This window comes from Larus michahellis, chromosome 1 (assembly GCF_964199755.1).
Source record: "Larus michahellis chromosome 1, bLarMic1.1, whole genome shotgun sequence".
NCBI classification, from domain to species: Eukaryota; Metazoa; Chordata; class Aves; order Charadriiformes; family Laridae; genus Larus; species Larus michahellis.
This window is the reverse complement of record NC_133896.1, coordinates 54,879,254-54,904,972: the sequence shown is the minus strand read 5'-3', so window position 1 is coordinate 54,904,972 and position 25,719 is coordinate 54,879,254. Positions and strand designations below refer to the sequence as shown.

General features: G+C 41.5%; 1 protein-coding gene across 10 annotated transcripts in view; it reads right to left on the bottom strand.

The window, feature by feature from the left end:
• Positions 1-25,719, bottom strand: part of TCF20 (transcription factor 20) — a 130,316-nt gene that overhangs the window by 19,866 nt on the left and 84,731 nt on the right. For all 10 annotated transcript variants that reach the window (XM_074577581.1, XM_074577653.1, XM_074577664.1 and 7 more), the window contains one exon: positions 18,912-24,557. In XM_074577581.1, coding sequence (XP_074433682.1) covers positions 18,912-24,521 — 5,610 coding nt within the window. In that variant the 5' untranslated portion in view covers positions 24,522-24,557. The remainder of the gene's footprint in view (positions 1-18,911; positions 24,558-25,719) is intronic.

Sequence of the window (25,719 nt, the reverse complement as noted above, 5' to 3'; positions counted from 1 at the left end):
CTCAGAAGCAGAAATTAAATGCTTCTACCTGACAGTAATACAAGGTGTTTTCAGAGGATTCCTCCACTATCTATCTTGCGGAACAATTACCAAAGCAGTTTAAGCAAGGACATTCACAACAGATGCAACCGTATCGTATTTTCTACTGTCTATAATCCAAAGAGTCTTTTCTTGCTGATCGGTTGCTTCGTTCACTTTGCTCACCTGTGCCCCACACTGAGGCCTTGTTCTAACTTCCTCTCTTCCAAGCACCAGTTTTTCCTTTACTCTCTGTTTCCTTCCCTTTTCCTTTGCTTTGCTTTCTAGGTTATCTCCTTGTTTTTCCCCTTCTTGCATACCAGTGTCAAGAACGCATAAACAGAATAAAATGGAAAGCAACAACTGAAGGTTACTAAAAAAGAAAAGCAAGCAAAAAAAGAAATATATGTGGCATTAATTATACAGGTACACGTCTTCACTTTACGTGTTATATGCATTTTTCATATTCCTTCGTCTGTTTAAATTATAAGCTTTTAGGAAAATAATTGCTTCTGTATAATTGCACCGCACGAATGCAGATGTAAGATAATGAGGATTTCAGAGTCAGCTGCAATATTAGGAAGGAGGGCCTTCTGACTATTTCTGATTAAACAGTTGGCAGGCTAGGCAGAGGCTCAGATTTAATATCCAGGCAAAAGGGCAACAGAAGCAGCAGGCAGCCGCATTCTCTTTCCTGGAAAGCGGGATACAGAGAGACAACTTATTCCAACAAGCTACAAGGAAAGAAAAAAAATATTTGTACTGTTTGCTGTAGGAGAAAGGAATAAGTGATTTTGGAAGACTGCTGCAAAAAAGGGATTGAGATGAAAAAAAGAGAGGGTAGGCAGACATTTTTAGGAAACAGAAGCAGAAAACATTCTGCTAGGAGCAACAGGAACAAAGCATGTTCAATCTGATGTGCAGATACTGGTTAACGAAAAAATTTGCTTATGTGACTGGGGCTAGAGATAACCAGTACTGAAGGATACAGAATTATTAGTTTCCATTTCCTGTCAAACAATTTAAATTCTCCAAAACCCAGGCACAGAATATCAGAAATATGAACCCCACGATTAAAAAGATAAAAATCCTTTAAACTTGCATTATTAAAAGGTATCTCTTGCCAATGATGACATACTCCTATAGCAAGCAAATCAAGAAATAATAAAGGAAAATAGTCACTGAAGTAAAATTGGGCAGCTATCTTGAATTCAAGAAACTAAGGACAAATTTAGAGTCTAAGATTTCAGCAAACAGACAAATCAATGATCTGGAAGATGCTATACTAACAAAGCTGCATTAGGGAACACAGTAGAAAGTCAGAACTGCAGTGCTGCATGGGCTGCTGAAGCACAAAGGGAAGCTGCAGCTCAAAATGGATGGCATGGGAAAAAAAAAAAAACAGAAGAAATACGAGAACTGAAAAACGTCTTAAAAAAGGGAAATCTTATTCAATACATACAAAACTGACTAAAGTACAACAGAAGCACTTGAAATAAAGAACACAGCATTCTATTTCCCTCAACTCAAAGGAAAAAGAGAAAGTAACAAGAACAAAAATAAATGATTAGTTTTGACAAGGAACAGTTTGCCAGCAAAAATTTCTAAGGTCCTATTGCAGACACTTAAGCTATTCGACTGCACTAACAGAGACTCTCAAAAAGGGGGGTGAACAAAAAGGTGTGAAAACTTGCACAGTCTGCAAAGTTATCCAAGGTAGTCAGATCTCAAATCGAGGGTAAAGAGCTGCAAAAAGATCTTACAATCTCTCATCTCAAAATGGAGATGAAAATTAATGTTGTTAAGTACAAAGTGATGCACACAGGGAAAATATTTTCACCTATGCATATACATGATGACAGACTCTAAATTAGCTTATACTACTCATGAGAAGGTATTAGTAGTCATCCTGGACAGAAACATTATGCAGTCCCTGCAACTGCAAAGAGAGACAGACACAACTTAAGAAGTTATTAAGAAAAGAATCGGTAACGAATCCAAATCTTCATTATGTATTACTCTTGTAGAACCCCGACATTTTGAATATTGTGTGTGGTTCTGGTCATCCTATCAATAAAGGAATACAACAGATCAGAAAAAAACAAAAACAAAAAACAACCAACAGACAGAACACAGAAATAACTACGAACATAAAGAGCTTCCATATGAGAAAAGAGTAAGTCTTTTCCAAAGGAGGTAATTGAAGGGGGATTGAGATCTACAAGATCAAATACGGTGTGCATAAGTGGATGACTCTTAGCCTTTTCCAAGTAGGGAAAGCAAATCACGGGCTTAAATGTAAAATAAATCTGCTTTTTTTGACACAACAAATAATTAAACTATAAAACTCATTGCTGAAGTGTTGCACTGGACAAGAGTTCAAAACCAGATCAGCTAAATTCATCAAGGACACGTATGCCACTGTCTGTTGAACACAGTGATCCAAAATACACTACGCTAAAGCTGTGACTGATGAAAGCAGGGAGAAAACACACAAGTAGCACTCTCCGCCTGTCTGGTTTACCACACGCCTCTGAAGATAACTGCTCCTGGCCGTTGCCGGAGACAGGACACCACAACAAAACACATTTTCACACCCGCCTGGAATGGCAGTTCTTTTGCAGATTTGACTGTGAAATTCCACAATGGACAATAAAAAAAAAGCCCCATGATTATGAAAAAGAATGCAGGCTCACAGGAATTATACTGTTAGATAACAAGTTTTTAAGAATCTTCAGTCTTACCTCCATAACAGGAAGGCTAAGCTGAACTGTAACATTACATAAAAGGGCTGAAGTTTGATCTAAGTGATAAATTCATGTTCTCGACTCCACACAAGCCTAAGTGTTTCGTTCACTCGGTGAAGTGATCAAAGGTTTAAATGTGCATGAACATACTCTAGGAGATGAGACTGGTGTAAAGCAGAGAAAATCATGGAGGAGGATGAACCCTCCCCGCCTCTCAAGCAATGGAAGGAGAAAAAAAAACAACAAATGAAATAAGGAACGAGCATAAGTGAACCAGAATAGAGGTCAGATACTGCAAGAGAAAAATGATGGTTAACTAAAACAGATTTAGCAAAACTGACCCAAAACAGTGCCTTAAATTGTAATGAAAAAAAGCATGTTTAATTTCAAATTAAGTGGGCTAAGTACATGCCTTTGTAGCCATTTCGTATTTTAAAGGGAATATTAAAATAATACACAGACTACCAAGTCCAAGAAGACAAGAAATGGGTAAATCTTTTTTCCTTTGATGACAAAGAGCCACCCCGAATGAGAGAAACATTTCAGACAACCGCTTACAAGTATAGGGATTTGAATTTGCTAAAGCATGCAAGTCTAGCAGAAAAAAATTATGCGGTTTATGTTATCTTGGCTATTCATTTGGGGAATTAAACGTGCAACAATAAGTGCAATTTAGTTACGAAAAGGTCTGAAAGATAGAAGAGCAGACTTAAAAGAGGAAATAGAAATTCAAATTTTCAAGCACTGATTATGTGATAGGGACATACAGAGTTGTGTGAACAGCACAGTCAGCAAGAGAGAGCATTTACTCCAGTTGGATTTTCTGCTGGTACCAGATTTCTTTCCCGACCATCTTGGGTACTGATTACAGGAAATATCCAAATACATAGTGAATTTCTATTTAGCACAAGGTCTACCAAGCACAGTATAAAACAAAAGCAAGCAGTTTCCTTAAAACAAAGCGATACCACCACCATAAGGGAATGAGTTTTAGGATAAAATAATTACCAAAATCCCTCCCCTGTAAAACAATGCCTTTGAATACCAATGACTGGAGTGACATAAAAAAAGGAAAAACCTGACATAAACAAGAAATGCAATAAACTCCAGGAATTTCTTTTCAAGAGGCAAACCACGTGACAGAACTAGTTTTTCTCTAGTCAAAAAAAAGGGGATGATGCTTAGTATTTACTAAGAATGTCAAAGAAAAAAAAAAAAGGTCTAGTTCATTAAGGACACAATCACTATGTTATTAAGGCCGTGGATTCAACAGAAACAAAACCTTTGTAAAGGCTTAAAAATAAGGAAATGCCTTTGAGCAAGGCAAACAGAAAAGATTTTGACGAGATATTAAATACCTATGCAACCTGGCAGGAAGAAGGGTGCAGCACAAATCCACTCCCGCAAACAACACAAAGACTTGTAATATTGGACAGAAATAAACGATTTGTCATTACTTGTAATAATCTGTGCAAGCCCTCATCATAACCAGAGCCCCACTGTGCATGACACTTCGGTAATACAGAACAAAGCGTTGGTGGATGGAAAGGGATGAAATAGGAACGGTGAGACTGAGCCAGCAGCGTTGGGCAGAGTCCATCACAGCAGCAGGCTAAGCATACCCAATTGTTCAGAAGAAATCCCAGACAAGGAGGGCTTTGAAGAAATGTGTGAAGGAAAACAAAGGTAAGTGTGCAGGGTTTTGAAAGTGAGGTGCTTCAATTAGGAAATGATAAAATTTGTCGGGATGCACTGATTGGAAGTAGATCATAAGTTCTTGAAACTGAAAGAAGAAAAAGAAGCAGGATGAAGGCAGATAAAATAATGACAAGTACCTTACATTTGAGGCATAAGGAAAGAGGAAGTTGGCAGATGAATGTGAAAGAAGCAGGTACGCAAAAATGATAGTTTAGAAAAAAATAGTTTCTAACAGTATTCCAAAGGGATGTTTACTCAAGAATACCAATTCTTAAATTAAGGTTGAAAGAGCTGCTCCTATTGCACAGTAAGGATAGGTGAAAAAGGTACAATGCTCATTTTACTGGAAAATGAACAACTTGTCTTTCTAGAAAAAGGGCAGCAAATAAAAATACTACTTAATACTGTTAAGGAGAGAATGATGAGAAGACGACAGCTCCTCCAGAAGGCCGCTGAAGCAGTAGTTGGCGGCAGAGCTATAATAAGCAGTAGCAAAGCGTATACAAGTATTCCTGAGGTCACTGGTGGCTGCTGCTACCAACCCAGGAAAAGCAGCTGAAGAAGAGCAACAGCAGCAGGTCAAATGAATCCAAAAGAAGAGGTAAAGGTGCAACGCTTGCAGAAGGAGCAATGTCTGTGAGTCAGTACATCTCTCTTCAGTGATAAGCTGTCAAGTAACACATCAGTGTTAAAAAAAAAAAAAAAAAAGAAAAGAAGATTCAAAGTCATGAACTACAGGAATAAATAATCAATCACAGTTGAGGAAAACAAAACAAATCAGTAACACAGATTGATGAAATTACCTCAGATACAGAAGAGGAGCTCTATGTAAAATAATGTTTGCTGGCCAAAAAACTAAGTTATTTCACTATTCAATAATCATCAGGAAAAAACCTACAAACCATAATGATATATGTGCTGCTTAAACTGCCCATTACAATAATAGCTACTTTTTATGAATTCTAAACTGAATTTATTCAAAAACATCTAGGGTCAGCAGGCTTGCCAGAGACACACAGCACAGGAAAACTTCGCATGAGCTAGCAGCAGTTTAGAAGTGGCAGCAAGTATAAATAGCAGCAGAAGTCCAAGGCCGGATGGCATTCCAGCTGGATATTACAAAGCCGCTGAGGTAGTGTCAGTAGTTTCCTTAAAGGACAGACTTAGTGTTGTTCTCCTGGGGAAAGAACTTCCTCCATCTAAGGATTAAGGAGCTGTGTGGTTCTGCCCAGATCTGAAGAGGAAAAAAAACTAATGAAGATCTTTCGGGCTCAGAACACTGCTGAATCGTGGTGAAGGCAATAATATTATCTATTTGCAAGCCACATCTTCAGTTTTTATAAATCTTGATCAATCTATACGAAGATAAAAGGATGGTATAAGCCATAGACTACTAGAAATAAGTCACTGTGCAAGATCAAAAAGAAATGTAATTATTTTTTTATCTGAGGCAGAAATTGAAGTATACAGGCATTTCTGTTATGTTTTTCATTAGTTTTACACAGGCACACCCTCTTCTCACTTCTTATTCCTCCATCTTCTGAAGGTTCTAGCCCAAAAGCAGAAGCGTAAGTCAGCAGTAAAGTCTTCTTTGTTAGACAGCTTCAGAGACTCAGAACAGAAAACTCTTCTTTTGGCAATACCCTTGAAGCTATTTGTCCAGAAAACTGAATTTATTGGTAACTATTCAAGACTCCTTTTCCCCAGGAACTGCCTCTGCAAATTTCTGCTTGGAGAAATAGCACCATGTGGCATCACTAAAGAATCCTTATTCTCCCCAATGACAATATGTGACACTTCAAAGGAGGAATAATTAAATTTAAGTATAGGAATTAAGGCTGCATTAAAACCGTAAAATAGTTTTATGTACCTATAATGTGGGTATTGGAATTTTTCTAATCTAACCTAAACAATTTCCTAAAATTAGCATCTAAAAAAAAAAAAGTTAGTTTTCTGGAAAGCACTGGTTATGCATTGTGTCAACCTTGAAATTTTACTGATTAAGTTTAACCTGAAGAGTTATTCCACCAGAAAACACTTAACGATTAAATCTAATAATGAATTTACATCTGGTACTAGTACGTTCAAGTTAGGATCTTCAGCATTTTAACTTTCTACAAGAAAAGAGAAAGCTAACATCAGGTAAACACATAACAAAACATTTTTATTATCTTCTATGGTCCTGACTCTAAATGATACAAACAAACTTTAAACATAGCTTCCTCCCGTTACACCTATGCAGCTAAAACAGGTAACCTTGTATCAGCTCCCTAATCTCCCAATTTAATTAAGAACACCTGACAATTTAAACACATACTGTACTTTCGATTTTCAAAACACCCTACAAATTTGTCTTAATGGTCACAAAATAAGTGGTTTTAAAGCCTGCTTTACAGAATAATTAACTGACTTGACAAAGGCCACTTAGGGAAGTTTTGACAGTGCAAGCACAAAGTCTGAAAGCTCACAGCTCTCAAACCTGAACTCAAGTACATGAAGTTGCCTTTCCCTCCCATCCACACCCCTCCTTTTTTTTTTTTTTGTCCCCCTTTTAAGTTTCACATTGAGCAGCAGTGTCCTTTAGAGAAAGTCTCCATTTCAGAGATTCATGCCAGGACACCCTCCTCCCTTCTCCCCTCCCTTAGTAGTAAGTCTTTTATGACACTGGACAGTCTCCTTTAATCATCAATAACTTTCTGAAACTTAGCAAGTGCGGGTTCTCAGTAAGAATAAAGGAGTCAGAGGTGCAAGAAAAGCTGCAATTAACAGCGGTATAGTGCAAAGTACCAACAAACCCACATTTTGGGAAACGATAAGCCATGAGAAAAATACAAACATACAGCTGAGTTAGAACTAAGGGACCTAAGCGTAAATCAAAAGAAAACATGCAAGGAGATAGAAACAGGAAAAAAAAAATATTGACTAAGTGAAGATTGCACAACCAGTTTTTAAGAATCTTTAATATTTTCCCCAAAAGAAGGAAAAGCTTCGGACACAGACAATTAGATGGCTGAGTTAAGCGCATCTATGCTACATTGGTTATGCAGCCAGGCCTCAGGAAGAAATACGCAATCCATTTTTCCCACTGGTAGCTCAGGTAGTGACAAACAGGGCAGCTGCAGCATGCAGAGCCCTGGGTGAGCTTTGCTACCCACCACCGTCTTTGCACCTTGAGTACAGTTGATTTTTTTTTTCCCCCCCCTAAGTCCTATGCTGTTATGTCTACTCCTACCAACAGTTCAGCGAGTCTGAAGACAATTGAAGCAGATCTGCATGATTAAAGTCAGACCCTGAGCACTGCTAGAATTTCTTAAAAGAAACTGCAGCTATTTTAGTCCTTTCAGCTGAAGAGAAACACCTGCTTTAGGTTACTCTGGCTGGCAAATCAGGCCAGAGGAGGGGAGAGGGCGTCCAGTCCCTAGCACTTCTAGATCATGGAATAATAATAGTAAAAAAGAAACCCCCCTACCTTTTCATATGTCTAGGTAACTAGATGGCTGCACTTCACGTCAGTAATAAATACTGCAAAGCTATATACATTTGAGAACCACCTTAGACAAATTTTAACATGTACCTTTTATTGAATTTACTTGTTTGTGTAATTAGTAATATTGCTCTGGAAAAACTTTCTATCTGAAGTCACAGTCTTGACTAGTCCACTCACTTCCAGACTATTTTAAGACACCAGATTGTACTTGCGCAACCTGCTGCCCCTCCTCCTTTTCCCAGCTGGAGCATTTCCCCTGTATCAGTACTGACACAAAGAGTCAAGAAAGCTGGTCCAGCCAAAAAACAGCATGATAAAAATGGGGGACTGAGGGTGGGGAAGAATTTGCTGGCCAGATCAGGTGCCTGGCTTAGTTCCGTCACAGTGCAGTAGTGCTGGCAGAAGGGGAGGTGTGGGGGAGAAGAACAGCTTCTAACAACCCTGACTTAGCCTAGATGAAATTACAACCATATTTCAGCTTCACAACAGACTCCTCAGTGGAGCAGAAGTGGTTTACAAGGGACACTCTTCCCTCTTTTGTACTTTTAACAGCAAAGGAGCCTTGACCTTTTGCTATGTTCCCACCTCACTCTACCCTCATCTTATTCCACTTCCCCCAGCCCCACATCTTTCCCCTAATTTACCCCACTGTGACACAAAGCAATCAAGGACTGCTATCACAGTAAAAATGGGAATTTCATTAAGTTCAGGGGGGGAAATCTGAAAAAAGAGTTTTAGTTGCAGCGAGGAGTGGGATAAGACTATGAAAACCATCACTACTGTGAGACGGTTTTTGGAACCTTCGAAGGGCCCTTTGAGGAAGACGATTATTTTTGGTAACTCCCTACATGAGGGCTAATCCACAGCCAGTCTCTGCCCTAAATCAATGCTGTGCTAGTTTGGCCACTTGCTTCATTTCCCGCTCCTACCTCCCCTCCTGGCTCAACGCTGTGGCAGGAACACGCTGTTGAGAGCAACTAACACCAGAATTCCCCATCCCCATATTCCCCAAACAAGTTGGTGCCCACATCTCCAGCTACACACCTTCTCAACATGGCTCAAGCCACTTACGCTTGCCCATAGCTTTAGCAATACAAGACTGCTGTTAAATGCTAATTGCTTACTAATGAAAACTAATCATCATGCAATTAAACTTTAATCACTAAGCAGCTGGCTGAGATCCAATCCGTAACAATGAAGGTTCATTAATAACTTTTTTCCAAAGTGCTCTATCCGTGAAGACTACCCTATACTTCACACAGAGCCCAGCTAAGTGTATGAAATTGTTTGAAAAATATTTTCTCTGCCAAGAAAGAAAGAAAGACTACCCAGAGCACAACAGCATAAGCGTAGCATAGTTTAGATTAGCTGAAAAGGATGGATTTAAGATTCAGGGAAGCCAAACTCCATTCCTAGCTACTTCCATAACCTCAGGCAAAGTGTGTAGCACAGACAGAACCTCTTTTCTCCAATTCTTGCCTCTGCAGAATAACATTCTTCAAGGAGAAAGAAAAAAAAGTTTTAATTTTGCTGTAGTTTCCAAAATGAATACTCATCATACTTCAGTTTTATTTTTACTCATCTTTCTAAGTCTAGGGAAATTCATCTAACCTCTTTCAGAACATATTTCTCTAATTAAAAAAATTATAATGGGTTATATAACTCGGTTTATAATGGACAGATAAATGAAAATTTACTTTCAAAAGAAAAAAAGTTTAAAAACTGCTTGTTTTAATATTGTATTTTTTTTTTAAGAATCTCACACCACCACCAGTGTCTCAGTTTTACCTGCATCATTGTTACCTCAGTCTGGCTACTGCACAAAGCACTATGCTTATGAATGTGGTTTGCATTGCACCGTTTGAAGAGCTTTCTTTTATTATGAATGGTAGAACATTGGTCTAGTTGAAGCATTATTTTTGCTTATTCAGTGATCAAAGGATTCAGAATAACGTTTATTTTAAAATAACATGGAAAAACTGTCTTTTTTATTTTATTTAAAGAGTCTTACAAAAGATAAAATGTAATTCTAGTAATCCATGCGATATTATATAACAGAAAGTCATGAATCCTTACCTCCAGAAATTAACCTCTTACCAAACTGAACAAGCAAATAAAGATTAAGTAATAATTTTTTTCCAAAATCAGAGAAAGTACCTTCAAGGTTTGCATTTTTGCCTAGTTGTAATCAAACATAGGCCATCTTAAACACAGAGATGTGGAGAAGAATAAAGCCCTGAAGTTCTCGAATGTCCTTCAACGCTTATTTGTTAGTAGCATTCTTCTAACGACGTTGAGCTCAAGTGACTAACATCTGGAATTAGTCTAAGTTAAGAAAGCTAGTTCAGTTTAAGCTAACAAAACACAAACAGCACAACCACCCTCCTCCCCAGTTTTGGGGAATCTTTACAACCTTTTTCCCAGCACAGCTTAAAACGACACATAAATGGATTGTATTCACTCGCTATTGAGAATTTAGCAAGAGTTTGGCATCTCTACAGTAACAAGCAACTTAAATCTTACAAAAAGGACTGTGTGAGCTTGTGGATAGCCAAACAAAAAACTCTAAAGCTTTGTTTAGAAATCTCCTGCACAGAGAAGGCCCCATTCACATTTGGAAGAGCTTCTTAGAAATTAAAGTTACTTAAATGTATTTTTAAATGAAAACTGTACATAGATTTTGAGGATCCCTGATGCTTTATAGAAAGGCCACAACTGTGGAATTAGCAAGCTCCTTTTTACATACAAGTTTCCAGTGCTCCTGGCTACAACTAATGTAAGTGGTTAAACATCCTATTCTTTCCCAACGTTCTATTGTCAGTAAATCTGTTTTCTGCTTTCCTCACTCCGCATGCTAGACAAACAGTAAAATATAAAACCACAGGCAAGCTCAGACATAATGCCCGTACTTTGGGATAAACTAATGACAAAGGAGTCTGCTAATAAAGATGCATAGAAATTACTTCCCCTTCATCTTCTCTCTGCCCCCATACAAAAGGTTGCTACTGGAGAACTCTTCTCTTTTCCCAATACCATCTTTATGTTTGAGACCTCAACTAAACTGCATTTCCTGCCATCTACAATCCAGGATCACCAATATGTTGCACCAGTTTTACCTGATTTCTATTCACAATAAAGCCAAGAAAAGCCAGTTTCATTTCACAAATGTAAATTAATGGCTTTCTATCACTCAAGATACTGAAATATATGCATCAGAAATGTAGATGTGGACTCTGTCTGCTCACCTTTTTGGCATTTGAGGCTTGTGATACCAACATACAGAGCTGCTGTGAGCTACAAAGTGCTGTAGCACTAGTCATTCACACTTCTAGGTCCCTACCAGAGGAAGGCAATGAACTGAGACACAACAGGGGCTCCTACCAGGTTCTCATCTCTGTGGCGGCATGCTCTTACAGACCAGGAGTCATGACAGCAGAGTTTCAGTAGCGCAGCAGATGGCAATGCCTTTCTGAGAAAACTGAATCTGAAGTTCATTATTCAGCCTGTCTTTCAGAATTTCTTCTCCACCCAAAAATTCATGCTTCCTTATTTTTGTAACACTGCAGAAGAATATTACAGACGCTACCATTTCCTGAGGAATGAAAGCAAATGTTACGCTAATTGTACTAAGGACTGTTCTCAAGAAAGAGTGAGCGCATTTCCAGCTCAGGCAACGAGGTGTTTGGACACAGTCTGTCAATAAAAAAAAAAAAAAATCAACTACTTTATGGGTAATTGTAGAAGGTGCCTTGAGATACTGTAGCACTCCTTGCTTGAGGGGTTAAAGCATACTAAAAGCTGTTGCCCGAGATAAAATTATTCTCAATACACCCTTTTTTCAGCCACTGCTAACAGGCAGGTCTTAAATTCATTACTGGTTTCCCCTTCCCCACAGTGAAAAATTAACAAGCTCCAGTGTGGCTTCTTCCTACTCTGGAAATTCTTCCCTACTTTTACAGATCTGGGTGTAAGAAACACAGGTTTTCCTTCCTGTGTTTGTCAGGCATGTGGTCTTTGAAGCAGCAGATTATTATTTCAACTGAACCCTGACCTGATGCAGAACTTCACTTGAGGGGCTTTTTGGAGAGGGGAAAAAAGAGGGAAAAAAAAAAAAAGAAGAAAAAAAAAAAGTCAAGTTCTGCCATTTTTCTATCTAAAAGGGATGATAATGAATAAAAAGGTCAGCCCTCACCTCCCAGCACTTAGAAACAATAGCCCTGTGGGCCTAAAACACTTTCAAGCAGTGGTGTCACCTGGGCACAATTTTGTGTTATGGCTAACTTGATCTAATGGTTATAACTACCAGTGGAAAGGGCCCTCCCCGTCAGACACAGCAAACATGGTTCAGAGAGTAAGCAGATTCAGATGGCTGATCTGGCACAAAGATCCCCCACTCCAGACCAGTCTTCTGATGGATTAGCTAGCTAAAAATCAACCCACTGTGCAAACACAGAGTTGGTAGGTCCAGCACAAGGGAAACAGTGGGAGCAAGCAGCTTGCAAAGAGGATAGATTAGGATCACCCCTCTTGAGAGCAACTCACTCCTAGCCTGGCTTCGGGATAACAAAGCACACCTGTGCCAAATGAGACATGCAGAATAAACTGACACCTTCAGACTCATGGTGCTACGCTACTCAGCTTTCTGGGGCTAGAAACTGTTTTGCTTTGTTTTGCCAGAGGTAGTTAACCTTCCACAATTTTCTCAGTTCTGAGTCCCTAGCTTAGGCATTTGATTAGCCACACAGTTAGGAACCTTTTAAGAGCAATTACTTACAGCATGTAGGAGCATTTTTGTTAGGCTTTGATTTCCCAAATCTGAGAATATAAATAGCTTAATTCCTAGTGATCCCTCTAGGCACCTTTCTTTACCCAATTTACAGCTAGGATCCAGAGTGGTAGAGGTAAACAAGAGAAAAGGTTCTACGAAAGCAACAGAATGAACAAAATATTATAGATAAGCAATCCTTATTTCCTCTATAGTACAGATTTTCACAGATAAGACACTCTGGAAGATCAACTAGCAGGAGTCTTCAGTGGTCAAGGACAGGTTTTGTGTGCGAAATCATAAGTTGTTCTTTGTGAAATCTGGATAGCATATGTAAACCTGCCTCCAGCCCTACAAACTAACAAAGGCACAGTCAACATGAGCCAGAAGGCTGCCACTGCGTAACAGTAATGGAAAATTCAAATATTTAAGTATCAATCTACATAGACAGAGACATGCATTTAGGTTCCGAACTTCTGTGAGCCCACATGTAGTTTTAAGAACTTTCTCCAAAGTCAGTCTGACCTTCTGAACTGGCTTGTTAACAGTCTTAAAGCAGGTAGATTTCTCCTCTTCAGGTAAGCAGCAGGCTCTGAAAGATAATCCAAGGAGTCTCAGACAGACAAAATTCCAGATTGGTGAGAGAAAGCCCAGAATCTTTCTGTTATACTGTGGATGATGGGCAGATTTTACCCTTCACTGCTTGCTACTCTGAAGTTCTCCTGACTGAAACCCAAGATGATCCTTTCAATAAGGAGCAACAAAGGAAACAGGTGCCAAGGACTTCTTTCCATGTATAATGATTAAAAGATTTTTTAAGCTGGGAACGAAGCAGAGATTGATGAGAAAAGCATTAAAATTCTCTAGACCTTTTAAAAGAGATTTTTAAAAGGACGATAAACAAGTTTTTCTTTCACAGAGTGCTGCCAGCAGAAGCAAGAGCTAGATTTACCTTCAGCAAGGTCAATTCTGACGGGGGAGAGAAAGGGGAAAGAAAAAAACCAAAACACTAAAACCCCCAGAAGTAGTAACTGTGCTAGGCCAGAGCCTCTGCCTCGGAAAAAAATGTTTTATAAAAAAATTTCCAAGAAACAGCATACCACTTCCTAGTGAACAGCTTTTTAGAAAACAACAGTAGAACTATATTCTTGGATTCTGCAACTCAACCTAACACAAAGAATGTTCTTTGCATTGTTCTTCTCTTCACTTACAGCTTCTTAAATTTAATACTGAGAATAAAGACCATCAATTCTTTTGAACATTAAATCTGCTGACAACTACCAAAGTGACTTCATAATTTTGCTAGTTTCAAAGGTAACCAAGATTTCCACTTGCATGAAAATGAGTTTCTCATGAATAGGAAAACAATGAGAAGATAAACAAGGTAGGAAATTGTTTCCTTAAAGGTATTTACAGCAAACTGCATACATCTGTTAGTTTTCCAAATCTATAAATACAAAGAAATGGTTGACATGACCGTAAGAAGAGAGACCAAAAAGTTTCTAGAGGAAGAATACGGATATATTTTCGAACTTGCTGCTGGAATACCTGCTTTAAGATTCCTAGTATCATAAGCCAAAGGATCTTATGCCAAATCACTTATAATCTGCTTTACCTAGTCCAAAACATGGCCACCTTCAATATTTCAAAGAAAGCATTCCATAGGCAACAGTATCATCCAGCAGTAGGGAGATGGCATTTTTTCAGTTCAGGATTTCAATAGCCTTGGAGCAAAAAATGTCCAACTGCAAGGCGGCCAATTAGCACCCTTACTATGGTTTAACAAGCAGTTTAAGAGAGAAGACAGACTACTTGGCAGGTAGGTCTATCTGCTGGGGTATCTACTTTGAACCTCAAAATAAGGAGGAAGGATTAAGCCATTCTGCGTCTGAAGCAGCCCAATTCATCTGATCAGCTATTCACATTCTCAGAATCAAGAACACCTCTAGAGTGGCCAGAGCAAGAGGAACACCTTTTTGCCTTTGAAAAAGGCAGATTCTAGCACTTTGGAAACCAACTGGATTGCTGTTTAGAAGATAATATATTCACACCATTTTCAGTCTAGGGTGAAATGAGACTTTAAGGAAAGCTCAAAGCTCAGGAGAGTCACTTCACAGCTCGATAAACCTTTTTAAAATAATACCTTATAATCTCAAATTCTTCTAAAGCATCCGGTACAAGTTGATCTTTGAGCAACCTCACATACATTCTAAGCTTTCCTTGGGATTGAATACAGGGCTGTTCCCAAAAAACTGCAGTAGGACAGACATTTATTCATATAAGGAAAAGAAAACTTAACATAGCAAGAAGAATGCTTCACATTCCTTCCTGATTCTGGAAGGCGAACAAGAAACAGGTGTTTGGAAAAAAAAATAATCTATAATAAAGCTTCCATGTGAGGAAAAACAGCTGAGTTTGTGTGAGAAGAAATGCAGGGTAGGTTACTTATGCCACTACCTCTACATCATGGTTTGATGGTTTATGGCCTTTGACTAGAAGTTCAAGTTTTTTGTTTCTATACTAGGACGCTGTATAAGCAACATCAACAGAGCCAGATCTCTAAAGAAAGCATTTAAACTCATTTAATGGTATGGATTCAGTTTAAATTTGGCGTACATTTGCCCTCTGTGGATATTACAAACAGTTTACATAGATTTTGAATTATGGCAGTATTTCACTTGCACAGAATGTATTACATACATTAATTATTCACTTCCAGGCTCACAACCCTTCATATGCCATAAACTAATGTCTTTCCTTACCCTAGACCAAATTTAGGACCTATATTCCTGGTATGCTTGTGTACACATCTGTCTACTCTCTCCTGCTAGCAAGCAGCTACATGGTTTGCACATCTGCTTTTCCAGGACACTAGCACTGATGAACTGCATGTCAGAGGGAACAAAACCAAAATGCACTTGCAAAGCAAGGAAAAGCTAAAGAAAGAGCATATGCAACAAGCCCGGGAAATCAGCTGTCTGAGCCAGAAGGCTATCCTCAGGCAGCAGGGCAAAAGAGTCTAGTTCAACAGAGCGTTTCCACTGCCTGGGGATGGCTCCCGGCAGGTACACCTCTGAATACCCCGACTGCCATCTTTGCGTTGTACATAACCCTCTCCTAACTGAAGGGGGGAGGATATACTGCTTCCACTGAAGAATACAGCACTACAGTTTGCTAAAAGAGAATAAAAAGGTTGAGGAAAAAATAATGCTAGGAGAAAACCTATTCCATTATTTGTGACAGAGGTGAAAGAGAAAGGTGGATTATTCTTACCGACCTAACGCAGAAGAGCCCAGCATTCAGCTAGGACACCTGTTACTGTGTTTGTAGAAGACTAACAAAACAAAGCACACACAAGAAAACGGTCCCTGCCTCTGAAAGTTCAGAGTCTCATAACTAGATTAAAAACGGACTCAGACAGAACAGTGGAGAGCACTGAAAGGCTACATATTACTTCTCATACACAGAAAGTAAGCAGTATTTCTTACAGCCTTAAATAGGAAGGATTAGGAAGAAATAATTTTAAAATCAAATGAGGAGATTATGAATCTGAGTGACAAGAAAACCAGAACAAGATGGCAGACGATGGATTAAGGATGACGTAGACTAAAGTCCACGTTCTGAAGTGAGAGTCTGAGAACTCACCATGAACTCAAGAACAATTTTTAAGTTTGTGGCAGAAGAACACGAACCTGGAGCAAAAAGGAAGCTCTAAAAGACTCTGGAAAAAAGTGACCAGGTTACTAAAAACTACCCAAAAACACAGTATGCCAAGATAAAGGGAAGAAAAGCACAAGCAGAACTTCAGTGAACCCCCCACAAAAAGCTGGGAGCAATGAACAACAGCCCCTACAAAAAAATAGTGGAAAGAAAGGTGGTAATCAAAAGAGGACACAGACTGGAAACAACGTTGGAACAACACTTCAAGAGCAGCACAGCTGATAGCGACAAATGCAGCTGACAGGGAAAGCAAAATGAAGTACTGGATCTGAACCTTAGCTAGGAAGAGATCACCGTAAACACTCATTACAATTGTAGTAGAGCACAATTGAAGCCACAGTGGAGGACAAGAGCCCCGGACAATGCAATCAAAGAATCTGAAGATGAAAAAAGGGAAAGGAAATTAAGAGGTAGTAGCAAAGGCAAGAGAGGCCACAAGCATTTTGTACACTTTTTTAAAAAAATAGGAAACCCTCATGTCTACAGGTACCATGAGGGAAAAGAAAAGCTAGGAGCTGAGCAAGTGATTAAAGGAAATAGGTAGACAGAAAGGATACAAGGCTCAAGGGAGATAAGGGGATGTTCCTGTATGGTGCCATAAGGGCAGATGGAAGGGTTAAGAAGACGAGGAAAAAAAAATTCTATCTGTGACAAGGAGATGATTCTAACAGTTGGAGGTAAGTGATAAAGGGTAGGCCAACGTGTATACAGTCAGAAAGTCATCAAGATGCCACGCAGAGAAAGAACTAGATGTCAAACAACATGCAAAACCCATATAAAAACGCTGTGGATAATGTGCTACTATTTGTCAAGTTTGATTAGAGCCTACCAGCGTAACATGTTTCTGCCCAGATGACCCCCTTTGCAGGTACAGGAACACAAAAAAGATTGCTGGAGGTCAGCTCAAGTGGTTCAAGAACACACAGAAAAGGCATTTGCTATTAGGAGAATAAGGATCATAAATGAAAGACCCACCCTGAAAACAGGAAAAAGGGAAAATCAGGCTGGTCTGATCGAAATTCAAAATACCAGGCAACTACAAGACATATGAAAGCACGGCCACGTTGCAAGTAGGATCCAAACAGCGGTGAAGATCCCGAAAGAAACCTTGCAATTATCAGAGATAAGAAATTCAGCAGTTGCATCAGAATAAGCATGCAGGCACGGCTCGATGAAAACCAAATGAAATTAACTGACTTTGTTTAATGAGAGGCTAGAAAAAAAAGAATGCAGGCCAAATCAAGTTAGGGCAAAGAAGCATGTAATTACTGTCAAAGAACAGTGAGTGAAAATGCAGAACAAGCCAGGAATGAAACCTGAAGAGAAAAGCTCATGGGGAGGAAACGAGCACACTGTATGTTACAGTACAGAGCAAAGAGAAGATAAAAACTGGATTCCAACACTGTTTAGAAAAGGAAGAATTTGAAGGCAACAGGAAAAAGTAGTCTAGTGCTTCTTCCATGGTCTGGCCCAGGACAGAAAGCATAATGCAAAAGGGTAGCCACAATAAAGGGATGCAGCATATCGCTGATGGCAAAGAAAGCTACATTAACTGTGGTTTTAAAGTGTCAGCTTACGTCTTCAAAAATCAAGAATAGCAAGTGTCTCCATCCACAACCAGATGGTTGTAAATAAAGTTCTCCCTTTGTGCCTCTTTTAATTTTACATATTTCTTCTCACGCATTGTATACTCGCACTTTGGAGCAAGTCAGTTATCACTATGACTTGTGGTATAATTTGTATTGAATTCATCAATACTAAACCCACCCACGTTTCACTTAAAGCTTACAGACCTCTGTGTGATTTGACTCTATCCACCTTATTTTGTAAGGACTGCAAATTCTCCTACAGTTGTGTAATATGTATTACAGGCACAGAACAACTTAGGTTGGAAGGGACCCCTGCTGAAAGCAGAGTGAACTTTGAAGCTAGATCCAGAGATTCAGCTTCAGAGGTTAAGTGCACTGCTTAGGGCCTTGCTCGCTCACATTTGAGCATCTCCAAGAACAGATATTTCACAGCTTCTCTGTTGTTCCCCCCTCCCTCAATCCAATGTTTGACCACCCTTCACTGTGAATTTTTTCGCTTAGTATCAAATTGGAATTTTCTCTGTTGCAATTTGTGTCTGCTGCCACTTGTCCTTTCACTGTATGACTCCAAGAAGAGCCCTAGAGAATATTAGATATCTAAAAGAACACAATAAGAAGGAGAAAAAAGATCACTGTAGTGATGAGAGAGTCTTTGGACATTCAGAACTTTTAGTAGGTAATAAGCATCCAGCTTTTTTGATGCCTGAAAAGTCTGTCTGATCAGGTGTGGCAGAGATCTAAATAAGGCCATCAAAAGGACATCACTGGAGATTTAAGATGAAATATGATTGCTTAAGACGAGAGAACAAGAAAAAAATGGTATTCCAAGTGGTATACATATTACAAATGAAAACAAGTCATTTTGTATAGCAAGGTTAGGTACTCACCATCTCTCTTGCAATCTCCACAGCTTCCTGCAGCCCATAGAGCCTGCCACAGACCAGGTAGATCCCATTGGCCCAGAGAATACAACCCTCATGGACCCAAAATTCATTGCTGTCAAGAGGTAGTTCAGGAATTTGTAACTCCAGCTCAGTGCCACCTTCTGAAGTGGGCATAGAGGGTTTTGAGTCCAAAGGAGTCTTTTCACCACCACTGCCACTGTCAGTGGTTGCTTTTTTACAAGAAGCTCCCCTTGAAAGTGACCGAGAGGCTCCACTACAGTCCTCAGAGCGGTGCCGCCTCTTAAACCGGGGATGAGCAGCTAGGCTTCTTTGTTCCTTCTGTTGTTGCTGTTCCTCCTCCTCTTCTGTATCTGTCTTAGAACCATTAGAAGCACTTTTGTGCCGTACCTTGACCTTGCTCTGCATTTCCGTGGCCCTCTTTGGAGGCGGGTTCTTGGGCAAGGTGGCTGCATAATCCTGGGGGTAGAAAGGACCAAAGAGGTCACCCATATTACGATAGCTGGCCCATTTGCCACACAGGCAGCAAACCAGATGCCCTAAGACAGAAGACTCTGTTACTACAGGGCCCTGCAGCATGAAAGTTGAGGTCGGCAGCACTTTGCTCTCCGCATTGCTAGGAGGGGGTGTTGAAGACCTCTGTCCTTTCCGACCCCTCACCAATTTGTTCTGCTCCTCTTCCTCCGCATTAATGATTGTGCACACAGCGCCTAATTCACACTTGTTTACCACATGAATATAAGGGAAAAAGGACTTATTCTTGGAGTCAGTTTTATCTACAGACTGAGTAGCATATTTAAGCTTGATCTCTGGTTCTTGAGGCTCCACAATTGGAGCAGCCCGTCTAGGCTTCCGCTTCCGTGGCTGTGCTGCAGGTTTTCGCCTCTCCCTCCTTTGCCTCTTCGGCTTTGGCTCACCCCCACCTACCCCTTCTGAAGACTGGGAAGGTACTGGTGGGGGTGGTGGGGGAGGTGGCAGTTGCTGCTGCTGTTGCTGCTGTTGTTGCTGCTGCTGCTTTTTCTGCTTGTTCACGCTCCCAATTGGCCTCCCCTTTTTCTTTCCAGAGGGAAAATATCCCTTTGGAGGGAAACCATCTGGCTTGGGTGAAATGTTTGTCACATCTCCATCTTTTTCCTCAGACTTTGGATTTGGTTCAGAAGTAAACACACTGGAAGGGGAAATTGTTTTTGAGTCGGAAAAGGTCAGAGTTCCAGCTCCGCTTACAGATCCATCAGACCTTCCCTGACCACCTGACTTCTGAGGTGGTGGTGCTGCTGCACTGGATCCTGCTCCTTCTTTACCAACACTGGCAGTTTCAGGGACCTCTTTCTTTGTTTTATCATCCTCACTGCCTTGCCACTCTTCTGAAGATCTTGGAAGAGTTATTTCAGCAGTTGTATCCTGGCTTGCTGGCCCGACTTGATCTGACATCTCTCCTTTTCTCTTCTCAGCCTCTGGTCCATGTCCAGCTACATTTCCTCCTTCAGGTCCACTTTTAAGGGACAGGATGTCATCGAGAGTGACGGTATCTGCACCAGTTTCAGCACTGTTGGCAGAAACACTTCTCCTAATATTGGGAGATGTAATTTTTTGAACAATAGCTTCCAGTTTTAATCCTCGCCCCTTTCTTGGGGGCAATATTTTGGTCTTAGCCGGACTTGTGAGGGAAACAGCAGGGCAATTCCTATTATCAGGACTTGGCAGGTCCTTGAAGGAATCTCCCTTTCCAACTGACTTGCCAACATCTTGGCTTTGAGATGAATGGGCATAGGAGTTGTATGTTTTATCAGCTCCTTCTTTTGCTGAAGTCATCAGTCGCCCTTTATCTTCACTGCCACTGTTCTTCATATCTTGCGGCTGTCTTTTGGTAGGGATAGGCGAGATGAAAGAACGGACTCTCCTCCTCATAATTAATGGATTTTGAGGAGACTGGTCTTCCTGGCCAGGGAGCCTGAGCATGGCATTACTAGGCTTGGGCAAATCTGTAGATTCTTCCCGACGATGTCCATCGCTTTCTTGAGCGCAAAATCTTTTTTGGTTGGCTGCTCCGAGAGGGCCACTGCTTTTGGCAGGAGAAGTTTGCCGAGAGAGGTCCCAACCAGATTCGTGATGCTGCAACTTCTGGTTGCTGTGTTTCAGTTCAGTGCATTTGCTCTGAGTACTGTCACTCCCCATAACACAGCGCCCAGCGTCCTGGCTTCCAGTATCGTGGTAAGAGCTACCTTGAAGGTACATCATTCCATCCTTGTCATTTTTTAAGGGACTTCTTACTCTTTCCAGAAACTGCTGTTGTCTCGGGCTCTTCCTTGCTCCTTCCTGCCTGTGCTGAGCTGCAGCAATCACACCCTGAGCAGTGCTGCTTGCCCAATCTTTGTATTCTTCTTGCTGTTGCTGGTATATCTGTCTCTTGTAATGATACTGGGAATTTAAACTCTGGTTAGGGTCACCAAAAGCATGAGGCCTAGCATTTGTGTGATATGCTGAAGCTAAAGACGGGCCTTCTGAATTCTGAGGGTAAGCAGAATGCAAGGAACCCCTGTTAACTCTTTCAGATAGTGTCATGTGTGGGTTCATGTGATGCAGGTCTGCCCCTGGGCCTCTGCTTCTGCCTGGTGACATTTTCAGCTTATCAGCAAGATCCTGAAATTGAGAAGGTGATTTACCCCTGCTGCTTCCAGTTCTGCCAGGTCCTCGTCTCATCTGTGTTGATCTGCTGTCCTGCTGGGGAATGTAGTCTGGAGCAGCATCGGAGACTGCAGCTCCAGGGCTAGCGTTGCCTCGGAAAGATTCATGCTTGATGCCAGCAGGATGACAATGGTCTCCCGTTTTTTTATTATTGAGACTAGCTGAGCTCTTTGACTGTTCAAAATCTTCTTCTTTTATTTGCCCACTGTGAGCTTTCATCTTTGTTTCCATGGCTACTAAACCACCAGGGAGTATTACTGACTGGCTCAAGCCAGGGGCAAGACGTTCACTCCTTCCACTTCTGGCCTCAGGACCCATATGCCCCATTGGGTGAGGGCCAGGATCTCTGACAAGTTGCCTTAATGGAGATATGTCGCAGATCACTGATCTCCTCTCTGAGAGCGCTCCCCCTTCATGGGCAGAAGACTGAGACTCCACATCAAACTTTCTAGCAATAGGGTAATCAGCTAGATTTATCTGCTTCATGTCAGGAGCTGCGCTGCTAGACTTCCTATCCCAGGGACCCCAGTGAGGGCCTTCCAGGAGAGACCCCATGCTTTTATTTAAGAGGCCCCTATTGGTCAATTCATTGGTTTGACTAATTAAGATATTGGGCCTCATGGCTCCCTCCAAACTCCCAGCCATCCCAGAATGCTCCTGTGCGTTCCTTGAATACCTCCTGTCTGGATGATGGTGGTACCCCTGCAAGACCTCCTGTAGGAGGCTAGGAAACTTCTCATTCCGACCTTTGCGCTCACTGTGCCCTGGAAAATCCCCTTTTTCTTGACCAGAAGGATACTGTGGAAAGCCACCAATATTTCTCTGTATACCAGCTGCTATATTATCCTTGTAACTGTATCTTAAACTACCGGGAGATTTGGAAGGTTCTGTTCTTGCAGGAAAATTTGGCCCAACAACTGCATGACCAGACTGGCTATTCCCCTCTCCATTATGGTTAGTGTTATCTCCGCTTTTGCTCCCTTTACTTCCTCCTTGATTTTCTGGCTGTGTCCCTACATGCCCAGTTTCTTTTGCTCCACTAGCACTAGCAGGTGCCTGAGCGGCTGTGGAAGCATCATCTTGTGCAGGTTTATCTTGGGCACCTGACTTTTCTACTCTTCCTGTCATGGCTTCCCGGGAGACAATCACCCCAACTGCCTTTTCATTCACTTTTGGAGCATTTTCCACAGCCACCACTGCTTCCTTTCCATCAGGGGAGGCCACATCCTCCCTAGCTGCAGGGCTGCTGCTGAGTTTTGATGGCTCATTCTGAGCGCCTTGTGCTGGTGAGGAGTTGGATCTCTCTAAGTTACCCCCTTTGTAAGTGGTATCTGAGCTGGTGCTCTGGCCGCTCAGTTGTCTCACCCTTTCCCCATGATCCTCTGAACTACTGGAACAGCCACCATCAAGGGACTCTGCCAGGGGAGATTTGAGTTGCTCCTCTGCCTGGGAGGAGCCTTCTGAGTTGGTGCAGCTGTCGGCCTTCTTTGAAGAGGACGACCTTTTGGAACTTTTTTTCTGAGGTGCCAAGGCATCCGAGAGCAACATGTGCTGAACTGTGTTGGGCAGATTGGCTACTTGAGAACTTAGAGCACTCAGGCTGCTCAGCCCTGGATCTGTGAGCCTTTTTTCCTGCAGTCCTTCCAGCCCAAATCCCTTAAACCCCCCTGCGTGAGCATTGGGGCTTGGCATCATAGATGGTGTAGGACTAAGCTGAGGCATCATCTGTAGGATTCGGTTTCTAGAACCCATGGACATGTTGCCTTGCCCACACTGGAGATTTTCTCCACCTGGCATGAGTGGAGAAGGGGTAGAGCTGCAGCTTGGAGACTGAACCACAGATGCAGCAGGAGATGGATTAGAGATTGGACTGAAGTTTTGGTGGAACTGCATCGGTGACCTTACAGGAACTTCAGTCTGGCTGTACTGTCCCACTTGACTTTGAAGAGAGAGCTTGGTGGCGGCATTTGAATACTGCATTACGTGCTGAGGTGGGTGCTGTTGCTGCTGCCCCTGCTGCCCGCTTTGGGGCAGCTTAGACTGCTCAAAGCTTTTCATTGGTTGTGTCTGAAAGCTGTAGTTTGACTGAGTCCCATATGCCTGTGCATTGGAACCCACAGCATGGCCTTCATACTGCGACCCAGAATTCACACTGTAGCTTCCATCATAATTCTGTCCTGACTGGCCAAAACGCTGTGGGGAGGGGAAAGAGGAGGAGGACGACGACGAAGGTGGCTGATAGTGTTGGCTGAACTGACCCACTCGTAACTGGTACCCAGAAGCAGAGGAAGGCAGGGTGGATGGACGTTGCATTGGCTGCATGTGTGAGGTGCTAGAAGCAGACTGGCTGGAAGCCTGGGGTAAAGGCTGATGAGATTGATAGATCTGCTGTCTCAGCTGCTGCACCTGCTGCTGCTGGCTAGAAGCCTGCTGCTGATACTGGGCACTCCCTGGAGAAAAAGGACCAGTATAATCCTGTTGATAGTGGGATACACCCCCAAGGGTCGAGTGCTGTGTTTGAAACTGGCCCACATGTCCCTCACTCCCATACTGACTCCCAAAGCTACTCCCTTGAGGGGGCCCATAGCTCTGTACTGGTCCAGAAGGCCTGCGCTGAGGTGGCTGCTGCCCTCCTGACGCCACTGTATCTTTGTTGGCAGCCATATAGTAAAACTCTCCTGCTTCTTTTCTGAAACCTTGGTAGCTCTGATGGCCAGAGCTCTCACCAGGCATTGCTGTAGAGGCTCCTGTTGCTCCACGACGTCCACTGCCAGCACCTCCTCCAAAGCTCTGGAACATCTGGGCCTGCTGGCGGGGGCTGAACTCTTCCAGTCGGGATGAACCGTGCACTTCCTGCGGGTAGCTCTGCTGGTTTCCGTGGTAACTACTTTGCTCCCGAAAGGACTGCATGCTGTTCAGCAGCAGAGCGGCAGCTCGAAAGCCCTCCTGAAGGGTGAGAAAAAGAAAGAGGGGAAAAAAAAAAAGGTATAGCATCCGTATCTCCCAGTCAACCCAATATCACTGCTCAATTTCACTGTTTCAATAGCAATTAAAATTTAGTATTTGTCTCCTACTTTCTGGTACTTCAATGTGTATCCCATCTCCTTGCAACTTTCCAACCTTTTGGTAGTGCAAGTAAGATGAATCACTCACTCTCAAAAAAATACAAGTTGGTAGCCTACTACCAGTTGGAGTGCATTTTTCCCCACAGTTATTTACCAACTGGGTTTAGTCTGTTTATGTGCCCCTGAAGAAACAAGCTTCCAACAATATTTTGTTTTGCAAAGGAGAACAATCCTCACCTTCCAGCTATTTGCTATGGCTAATACTGGGAGCAATCAAGTATTTTGCTACCATGTTAAAAGATGCAACAATGCAACACCCTCTAACCACTCTTGGATCTACTGCAGGAATGATATCTAAGGCCTACGTTTCACTCTGGGAAAGACCTCTCTTAGAAAACACTCAAGATACAACTGACCAAAGCTCAAACCAAGATACTCCAATAAAAAGGATCTATGGGAACCTATGAAAGAACTGGCACCAGCATGCTCAAAGACATCTGCTCCATGCTCCGTTTCTGACTACTCTGGTGACACTTTTAGGTGAAAACCAACAGAGCAAGACAACACACGGTATTTTCCCCCCTCCTCCCCCCCCCCCCGCTTTGTTTTAAAAGATGGAAAAGTCAGAACAAGTCCACTCTATTTGAGCAAAAGGGTCTACAACTTCATCCCTTAGGACTTTTATATTGCCTTGAATGAAACTAAACTGAAAACATTTGTCAACCAGAGTACATAGTTTGGAACACCACATATGATCATCTACATTTACATAGCCAACTCCAAAGTAAATGCACTTCAGGAATGCTCTCCTATGTACTTCAATATATCTTTCACTGTGTGGAATCATGACTCATCCTCAAGGACTGGACCACAGCTGCAAAATTATCTGGGGACCCTGGCTGGTCCCTCTGTAAAAGCCTGACACATCAATAGACACATTAAGAAAAGTATGGTAATAAACAAGTATATGCACATACGCTTTTTTATTTAAATAAATAAAATCTATAAACAGATGACAAAAGCATTTCATTTGCGAAACACCT